General features: G+C 37.1%; 1 protein-coding gene across 1 annotated transcript in view; it reads right to left on the bottom strand.

Moving 5' to 3' along the window:
- The window catches only part of PTPRG (protein tyrosine phosphatase, receptor type G), a 650,284-nt gene that overhangs the window by 491,489 nt on the left and 147,889 nt on the right, over positions 1-10,906 (bottom strand). Inside the window, exon 2 of the mRNA XM_023529707.1 lies at positions 3,006-3,110. Within this exon, the coding sequence (XP_023385475.1) occupies positions 3,006-3,110 (105 nt within the window). The remainder of the gene's footprint in view (positions 1-3,005; positions 3,111-10,906) is intronic.

Here is a 10,906-nt window from a genome sequence, read left to right as displayed (position 1 = left end):
TTGACCTTCCCACTAACTGCCTAAAAGAACTCAGAGAGGACCTGCTCCAAGAAGGGAGATAGCATCCATCAGAGGAAACTATAGTTTAATAAGAACTAGCCTGTGATAGACAAAGAGGAACCTAGCAAAGCCCATTTGCTCAAAGTCCTCCTGCGTTCCATCATTTCACTATGGCCCAATAAACACTTGTTTACTAAACATTAACTCTTTTCGTCTCCTTATAAATTGCCTTGCTTCCCTCTGAAGTCCTAGATCCCTACTTTCGTCCCCTTCCATTCTCCAGAATGACATATATATCTCATTTTACCTTAATGTCTTTGGAATTTTTATACTTATGTGAATTCCCTATGCACACATATTAAAACTTAATTCTCTCCTGTTAATCTGCCTTATGTCATTTTAATTATTAGTTCAGCCAGAAGAACTTTCTAAGGGCAGGAAGAAGTTTAATTTTTCCTCCCCCGACAGGAGTGAAGCAACCACTCATATGGTGGAATTTTCAGGAAGAACATGTTAAAGCATGAGGCCTACATACTACCAATTAATACCTCTCTCCTTCTTTTCTTCTCCTTTTATTTTCTCCACTACACCTAGCAGTGACTTCACTGGTTCTTCCAAACCAGTCCATATCTTTCTAGGGGATTCCTCTTATGACTGCCTTACCCCAATTCCAGAAAGAAAAACATCAGTTAGAACAGGGCGGAGGGGGGAAGAGGGAAGGTTGTTGGAGTAAAAGGGATCAAATATGTGGTAACAAAAAGAAATCTAACTATGGGTGGTGAATACACAGTGCAATACATATATATGCTTTACTGTTGAATTGTACACCTGAAACTTACTAGATTTCATTAACCACTGTCACCATAATAAAAATAAATTTAAAAAATAAATAAATAAACAAAATAAAACAGAAACAAACTCATAGATACAGAGAATAAACTGGTGGTCACCAGATGGAAGGGGGTTTGGGGGGAATAGGAGAAAAAGATAAAAGAGATTAAGAAGTACAAATTGCCAATTATTAAAATAGTCATAGGGATGTTAAGTACAGCTTAGGGAATAGAGTCAATAACATTGTAATAACGGTGTGTGGTGTCAGATGGTACCAGACTTACTGAGGTGATCACTTCATGAGATATACAAATGTATAATCACTATGTTGTACATAGGAAATTAATACAGTATCATATGTTAACTGTAATTGAAAAATAAATTAAAATTAACCCCCCCCAAAAAAAAAAAATTTCAGTGTTCATAAATAAAATTTTATTAGAACACGGCCAGTTTTTCCAGTATTTCCTATGGCTGCTTTTGCACTAAGATGGCAGCTGTGTAGTTGCAACAGAAACCATAGGCCCTGCAAAGAATAAGATCATTTACTATCTGCATCTGTACAGAGAAGCATGCCAAACCCCTTGAGTTCAAACCTCAGCCCCTCCACAGAGAGGTTCCCAAATCTAGACACAATGCATTCCAAAAATACAAAATGGCAACTCATTAAGTCCACCAGAGTTAATGACATCAACAATGCTTCACCCCAAAGATAGCACCACTTATGTCCATTCTTAAGTATAACTAATGGGAAAAGTTTAAGCCTTTCATTCCTTCACTGCCACTTTCAATTGGAGATGCTGATGGGATGTAACTTCCAATTTCCTGACTAACAGCATTATTATTCTAAATTGATGAACTGTAAATAGCAGGCCACTTTATGCCTCTTCCTAATTGATATTGGAGCCACAGAGTACAAAAAGATAAATTTACTTTGGGTTTCTTAGCAAGAAGCTATATATATATGTAATTTTGGCTTCCACCTCCGAATTTCCTTCATTTATCAAAAATGGTGACAAAAAGGCTCTAATTAGATCATTCTAATCACAAGAAACTGGATGTGATGGAAGACTTCAGAATCACTATCTGTTCTTTGCAAAACAAAACAGATAGACTATTCTCCCTGTAGGGGCAGGAGATTTATCAATAGACAAAAGGATGCAAAAAGCCAATAGATAAGGTGTAATTAAAGATCAGGCCTATAAATTTTACACTGACATAAATTTAAGAGGATTTGCAGGTGGGAATTCAGGATTTAGAACCTGAGTATCATTATGAAAATAATACCTTTCAGTTTTGTGTGCAATAACATTGCATAATACATAGATTTATTATTAAGACTAATACTCTGTGCCTCCAAGCCCTTTCTTACAAAGAATTTGAATTATTCAGTGCCAAAGTAATTTCCAGAGTGGTCTATCTTCTTCAAACATTCCTTAATTAGCTACAATACATTTTCTATATATTTTTGACCATCAAAATCTTTTAGAAATAGCAATCCACCTAGCTATTATATTTTTGTCAATTAGTAGAGGCATAATTTAGAAAGGTCTGTGTATTCTGGTAGGTCTTCATTTTTTCTCCTTAAAATATAAGAAAATTATATACAATGTAATATTCAATATGGTTATAACAGTGCTCTCTTCACTGACTCAAAGACTAAAAGTAAAAATAAAAATGAAAATAATTACAAAATATCATAGATTAGAAGGCTGAAGTATATTCAACTAAGATCTGATTTAAAAATAAAGTTGCATTGCTTAGATTAAAGCATAATAGATCATTTAATATGTGATGCTTTAAAATATTTAGCAGACATTTATGAGCTCGAGACTAGCCTTATATTTTCTGTTCTCTGAAATCACAGCCACTGAAAAGAGAGAAAAGGCTATGTCTTTTGGAAAATTACAAGTTTGGTACAATAACCCATTAACAAGTAAAGTTCAGAAAATTAATTGAGGGGAAAATGCAGGCTGAGAAAACAGGTGGGAAAGATAAATTAAGATATTTATAACCTTGCAGCAAAACAGGCTAGAATATTTCAACTTTTAGAGAACTACAAAAGGTTTGAACAAACAGAAGTCAGGCACGAAAGTGATTCAAAGCGTGCTTTCGAGTGAGTTTAATAGGACGTTACCTGGCCTGTGTGATCCTGGTCAAAACAAGTCACTTACCAGAGTAGGCCCAGTAAGAGTCCCCGGAAGCCTTGCGCCTACGGGTCTGCGCTGAGCTGCCGTGTCTGTTCTCCTGCAGGGCCCCAGCGTAGCCTTCTGTCAATGCTGGAAGACAGGGAGAACCACAATTAGACAAAGTCATCACCCCACTAGACAAGGGAAGACATCAAATGCACACAGCTGAGTAACTTCCGAGAAGCACAGACCTTGGAATAACTGAACAGAACCTCCTGGTTTTACAGAAAAACAACTACAGGAGACTCAATATTACCATGGTTACTATTAATATTAATCACAGCTTACAATAAGCCAGCCTTTACTTTGTGTCAAGAAGCGCAATGCACTAAGCACTTTATATACAGTATCTTATTTAATCTGCAAAAGATCACCGGGTAATAGATACAACAGTCCCAATAATGGGACCATTCCAAACATATGCAAACTGAAGCTTAGAGAAGTTAATAACTTGCCCAAGGTCATACAACTAGTAGACCTGGAGTCTGTGGTTTTGGTTCCGACTACATGTATAAGCCCATATCCTAGGTGCAAACAGCCTCCAGCCTTATTTGATCTTCGGAAAGCAAGGGTCATTCTATCTCTTATAGATGGAGGAATTAGGCTCAGAGACACTATAGAAACTATTGCCCAGGCACATAGGTAAGTATGCAGCAGGTCAGAAACCCGAACATAAGCATGCCTGATCTTCTGCATCCACACAAAGCACAGTCAGAGCCCTAGGAGACTCCCCACGGTGAATATCTGATCTCCAGATCCTCTGGACTCCAAATAGTCACCTGTTGTACCCAAGGATACGAAATTTGAAACCCTCCAAGTCCAACGTGCTCAGAAAAGAAACACTGCTTAATGATGTATTTTCTAAAAACTCAAAATCAATCCAATCTTCTACCCCATTATGGAGAGCTTCCATCTGCCAGCTAGTGCTCAAAGCCCTCCCATCCCATTCCATCATGGATGCAAATTTCTTTTGTTGCGAGCCCACACCTGAATGCACTGATGTGTAAGAAGACAAATATCACAGGTGCCCAGAATCCAAAATGAAATGGAATTACACTTCAAACAATGCATCCCAGGTGTCTATGTTAACATTTAAATGCACCCAAACAAAATCAAATGTGCTTTTAAAAAGCAAAGAAAATGGTTAGGGAACTGCATACTCAATTAAAGATTAAGATAGCACCAGAAAAACACAATACATAGTCTATGCCAACTTAGTCAAAATAATAATAATAATAATCTCACCATGATGGTAGTAGCTTTGTTGCAATGTGACAGTCATGAAGAAAATGAGGAAATATATACTTTATGCTTACACATCAATGCAAAGACTGGTTTTAAGAGAAGTAATGCTTGAACAAAGAACAAAGATATTCCACACAGATGAACTCTTCAGAGGGAAATGCTACCCATTTTTAAAATATGATGGAGGTTTAGGTTCCCAGCATCCAATCCATTCTACACTTTTGCAGATGAGCTATTCAGAGCCCCAGGAAGTTGACCATTCTAAGCTTCTAGCAATTGAAAATAAAATTTCTCATCTGCTAGGCTCCCAATTTATTTTTTATATACTAAAGCATACCAAATAAATAACTGGGAAACTTTCATATGGGAAACTTTTTTATGTATGCATCATAGAGCTAGTTCACTCTGAATAATTATTCCCAAATAAATCTTCCTTTTTGTATAAGGACATTGAGTAAAGAGTGTCTTCACCTTGAGAGTAACCTATGAGGCTTCCATTAGGGTTATGTGGTTGAGCCTAAATTTCCATGTCTGTAAAGTGGAAATAAAAACACCAACCCTGTAGGATAGTGATGAAGATAAAATAAGCTGCTGTGAGCAGAGTACCTAACTCAGCACAGGGCATAAAGTTGCTTTTAAATTCCTGCTAATATAGAGGAAATTTGTTTCAATCAGTGTTTTTGTAATCATCATACCCTACCCCTTTAGCCAGGAGTCAAAGATTGGAGAGCCATGTTCTCTTGCCTGCATCCAGGCTCCAGGGGTGGGCCTGGTTTGGCTTAAGCGAGTCAATTACTGTAAACTATGCCCCTGAGCCCAGTGATAGGTTTGAGAATGAGGACATGAGCCAATCAGAGAGATTCTTCTCCCTTCCTGAAGGTATAATGACAGGAGCGTGAAGCCTCAAGGGAGTAATTGAGGGTCAAGTAGGAGATTAGTAGAGGAGCTCAAAAATGTGACTAAGACAGAGGAAGCAAAATATATAGAAGATTGCTGCTCACAAAATTTAAGACAAAGACAAAGCCAGCGTAAAACCAACACCAATGAGAGCTTTATAGTTACATGAACCAGTTACCTTCCAAGGCATACTTTTCTGTCTCTTGTATATAAAAGATCCCCAAATGACACTGTGACCTTGGTGACCTTCAAACAAGTCTCTTCAACTCCTGATCATCAAGTTCTTCATCCATAAAAGGCCACTGTCGGGCTACAGCTCTGATTCTCAACTCTGGCTACTTCAAGGAAAAGAAAAATTTAAAAACCCTCTGCCTTAACCACTAGGCTCCAGGGACGGGGATTAAAATGGTCTAGGGTGGAACCCAGATATCAGTACTTACAAAAAAAAATTTTTTTTTCCAGGTGATTGTCTTTTGAAGCCCAAAGTAAGAAGCACAAAACTTTCTGGTGAGCTAGACCTAGGTTCTCATTCGGCTCTGACATTCTGAATTCCTACCCTCCTACCTATAACTTGACAAGCTAAGTCTTAACACTAGTGAAGAGCTGGCTGGGCAGGAATGAGCAGCCTGCTACAGAAATCACCCCAGTGTGGTGTCAACCTCAGAATTTAGACACACAAATCTGAACTGAGCCAAAATTCTAGCCAGAAAACTGAGAAACAAATAGACCAGGTATCAAAGTAAAAAAGAAATGAGGTTACCCTCAATGATATAAATTCCTATAACCTTCTACAAAAGATGTTATCTAGTATCAAAATCTCCACTACCAGTCCCCAATCTTTTTTTCCTGAAAAGGAGGTACTTTCCATTTTGCAGAACTTTTGAGTATGTCAGGGTTGGGCAAAGGGGTACAAAGGCTGCCAGCAGTGTCTGTCACTGGAGCAGCTTCCATGCTGGCAGCTTCATAACCCATCCTACTGGGAAAGTAAAGCAATAGAGCTTCATCAAGTAAACATGAAAACGTCCAAGTACTTAGAAGTAGACCTTAATGCCGAGTCTTTAACTAGACTGGATATAAGCCATAGGTTTTGGGGTCTTACATCTGCCAGCTCCCCAGAGCCGCTGAACTATTAGTGAAAAAGCAAATCTACAGAGATATATTAAATTCAAGACACAAGGGAGATGCTTATTAGGAGGTCTTCCCCCGACACCACAAAGTAATGAAAGCCATAGCCCAGAAAGCAGATACCTTCCCAGCTATCCATATACATCACACTGTGGTATAAGGAGTCTGAGCTGAGCAGCAGAACTGCCTGTCTAAAGGCAGCTCAACTTGGGACAAAGATCAGCGATATGCTTTTGCTATATACAGACTAACTGACGAGATGTAACATACGGGACAGCGCCATCCCAAAGAAGGTGGGTTAACCCTGTCTTCATTTTACTTCCAAGAGTATTGAGGTACAATGTAGGTTGTACACAGCAAGGTAAGAATGGGCAGGAAAATTTGCTTCCGAAGGGCATGCCGCATGGCCTAGGAAGAGCTCTAAGCTCCCTGGAGATGAGGAACTCTCAACCTATCACCCACGATGGAGCCTTGTATATGGAATGTGTTCAATAATTAGTGAGCGATTGAATGAATAAATAAATATATAAACAATAGAAAGGCATTAATAATGTCTGTGTTTGGTGTAAGAGTATGCATATCCACGTGTGTGCATATGTCTGTGTTTATATAAGCTGCAAATAAAAACATGACTTTCTCCTCTACTGTCTCACTTTCTAGGCACTGCCCATCTATCAGAAACAACAAGTATCTACAGCATGAAGCAGGAAGAAATGACCCCAAGTACATGATAAACAATTCTTTAAGATTCTTTAAGAGAAGCAACTCAAAAATGAACGAGTCAGCAAAGGACTTTATCATTCTGGCACCAGATTTCTTTTTAACATATAAACTATTCATTAAAGATGACTATATTTAGTTTTCCATTTTATTTCACATCATCTATGTCAGTAGTGTGTGATTTATTTTTCCCTGAATAAGAACATAATCATGTACTACTGGCACTTGCATATTTGAAACAAAACAAAATCATAAGTCTCCAAGATATTTTAATCGTATGACAAGGTATTTTTAAAAAATAACTTTTAAAAATTATTACTGCAACAGCAATCAAAAAGGTATACCCACTATATTAAGCAACTTCATATTTTATTGGTGAGATGAGATTTGCAAAAAAAGAAACAATCTGTGATTCCCAAGGAAAGATGCAGACTCAGCACACCAAATTCAATCAATTCGAATACTCTGTGTATTCTTCTAAACTCAAACAGCCAACCAACAGTGCCATGGCAATGATATGGTAAGGCTATGAATCATGCTATTGATTTTCAATATCTTCTGTGCAGAAAATTAAATTATGCAAATGCATGCCTTTACGGATCCTTACCTTAATGTGAAATTGCATACTTGCTTATGTCAGCAACTTAATTACACAATTAAAAATGGAGCATGCTTATGAAAAATATGTAGTTTCACTGTTCAGAATAGACAATAACTGCAAATCTGCCTATAATTATCGTGTGACTAATAAGAGGGAGGAGTTGGTGTTATGCAAACATACATTCTACCAATTTCTACAGCACCAAACCCATTATGGTTTACGGAGCTGAAGTTGTGTGTCAGCAGAAAGCTCAGAATGGTTTTTAGTGGTGTTACAATGCTTCAAAGCACTGGGACCACAGTGATGTAACCAGTAGAGAAGACACAAAAGATGCCCAGTAGTGTACACTGATGCAGATTCCTCCTCAAAGAGGTCATCTCTACTGCAAGTTTAACCAACACACACACACACACACACACGCTAACAAATCTGGCCATGAGGAATATCAAACCTGGGCAGCCTTCAAAGGGACTGGATACTGTAATAACGAAATGAGTTTAAAAAGGAAAACTCCGGCTATTCCCATCATCCACGACAATTTGAGTCTCTCAATTTTGAGAGGATGAAAGTGGAGATTTCAAAACCAATAGCATTAACTAGCCAACGATGCTTGCGTCTCACTCAGCAAGAGGAATCTAGTTGTTATGTAGAGAGTTAAATGAGTGACAGGTATTTTCATCTGAGGGTTTTCATAAACTTTATCACCTCTCAGAACTTCCATAGGCACACCTCATTTCCAGCCTGAAGTGAAAAAGATAAAAATGTTTCCAGACCAAAGGCCCAATCCTTTCCTATAAAAATACCCTGAGAGTTACCTACTACTGAAGATATCAACAAAACTGTTTCCTAGGTGTATGATTTAATTTCCCAGAGCCACTGGACATAGTTTATAACAAGAAATGCTTTTATTCTGGGAACATAAGAGCAGATGTGTGTCCCAGCTACTCTAACTGTAATCTTCAGGAGGATTCTGTGTAACCCTTCCTCTTGGTTTCACAGAAATTTTGACTTTGTGGGGCAAAAAGTTTCAAGCTGTGTTAACTCTCCTGTGTTAATTTGCAGGCTGAATATTTTTCATACGATGAGACTAGCTCCTCTAAACATGACATCAAATAACATTCTTGACATAAATGTCAGAGAGAAGGGTCACTGAATCTACATGGGATAAATATAAAAGCAGTAATATACTGATAGCAAGTATTTTTCTTCCAAAATCGCAAACACATGAACTGAAATTACAGAGTACAACTAATGTCTTACCGTTTTCAACAAAAGTGGTACGTTTACATAGGCATTTGGATATCTAATGGAAGTCTGAGGCCCCCACCAAGAAACGAAGACATGTGGTCACTAAAAGCATTTCAAAATAACCACAATCCCCCACTCTTCGTTTCTTCTTACCATATTAAACCAACAATGTCCATTGATTCAGCTATGTCATGATCTCTTAGAGGACAAAGTGGTCAGATGGCAGAGGTTATGTTGAGGCGAAACCAGTAAGTCTATGGTGAGAACACCCCAAAGTTCCATCTACGACATGGTCGCACATTTTGTGCTCAAAGCAAAATAGTATAGTGACACTGAGGGTATGTATTTTCACTTCTAACTGTATGTCCAATTCTAGGTCATTCCAAAGGACTTAGAAGACTGCGAGAATTGTTCAGCTTCCATCCACAATTGAAAACATCAGAACAAAAAAATTCTGGTTTCCTAGTGCCAGGATAAACATTACTTGGGATGATGGATGGATAGCTCTCCTATAGAGAGTACTAGTGCTCTGCCATAGTTACTACCAAAAATAAGCCCACTAAAAATAATAGGCACCCAAGTTTTCAAATCCAGAATGCATATTTCCAGAATGAAGAGCAGTTAAGCATGTTGTTTATAACTATTATAGCTGCTCGTACAACAAACTAATTAAAGATCCCTCAAGGATGGTGAAATTGCTATCAAGCATAATTTTCTCTAAATTTTAAAAAGCATTTAAGAACATTAAAATCCACACAATAGTCTAAAATGAATAAATCTTTATCTTTTTTTGTGCCTACAATGGGCAAAAGTATCAAATTATAGTTAACGTAATTAAATATTCCAATCAGCCCCATCTCCTTTGTGCCTGTATTTTCAATTAATTGTAGTAAAATGTACTTAGTGAGTGTCCCAAAAAGTAGAATCAAGAAGCGCATTCCTCTGTAACTACTTCATTACAAAATGGTCCCTCTAGTTGTTTGTGATACTGAGGTAACCTCAAATACAAGAGATTATATTACAAGAAATAACCTACTTTATCATATTCAAATGCACTTATTGTCTTAACTAAAAAAAAAAATTTTTTTTCATCATCTGAAATGATAAAGAGACCTAATATAGAGCCATGACTTTAAGTAAAATAGATTGCTTAAACTTATAGGCAATTCAAGGGAAAAAGGAATCACACAGCAAATGTAGTATCCTAGGTGTGAAAAAGGACACAAAACAGGCTTGTAAAAATGTCTTAAGTTAGGGAAAGAAGCAAAATACTGAACTCTTTGTTATTTTACTCTAAGATAACACTGATTCCAAAAGGAAGAATCTATTTAAAAAAAAAAAAAAACAGACAGGACTAAAAGGTACAAAAAAAATTAGAGTTAAGCCTCTGCAACGAACTACGTCATAGCTTTAAAACTTCAGAAATAAAAATACATATTTCCCAACAGGTCCAAGAAAAGATACCCTGAGTAAACAGATTTATACAGGGGTTCCTTATACATTTGTAATGAAGATCTAAAAAAACACAACAGTTTACTCACTTTTCCTCAGAGGTACCCTCCTAAAAAAGAATTAGATTCTTGGTTTCAAATATTTCATAACATCAGGTAGAAATAAATCAACCAACCCTTCCAATCCATTTTAATACTGTTTGGTTCTCAAAAAATCATATTTCTAGATTTTATAATATTGCTGGGAAGATGAGCATTAGACACAGATAATGTTGTAGTAATGCCACTTGGTACAAATCTGTACTTCTGATTTTACAAACTGTCATCTCTTTGAATCCTTAACGATCAACAGAACTGGCAAATCCAGATTAGGGATTGCATACTGATTGATGGCCACCAAGCTAAAAACAACCATCGATCCAGATGTTTTGTTTCATCTAATGTATCTGTATGCATATGTGTGTATGTGTGTTTAATTTATTACCAACATGGGAAAATCCAGAAGAGAGCCCTCAAATTTGTATTTTTTTTTAATGCGACAACTGCACTTTGTTCCCAAATAGCAACAATATGCCATGTGAATAGTGACTAGCTTTTTA

The sequence above is a fragment of the Pteropus vampyrus genome, unplaced genomic scaffold (assembly GCF_000151845.1).
Source record: "Pteropus vampyrus isolate Shadow unplaced genomic scaffold, Pvam_2.0 Scaffold41, whole genome shotgun sequence".
Taxonomy (NCBI): Eukaryota; Metazoa; Chordata; class Mammalia; order Chiroptera; family Pteropodidae; genus Pteropus; species Pteropus vampyrus.
This window is presented reverse-complemented; position numbering and strand designations above follow the sequence as displayed.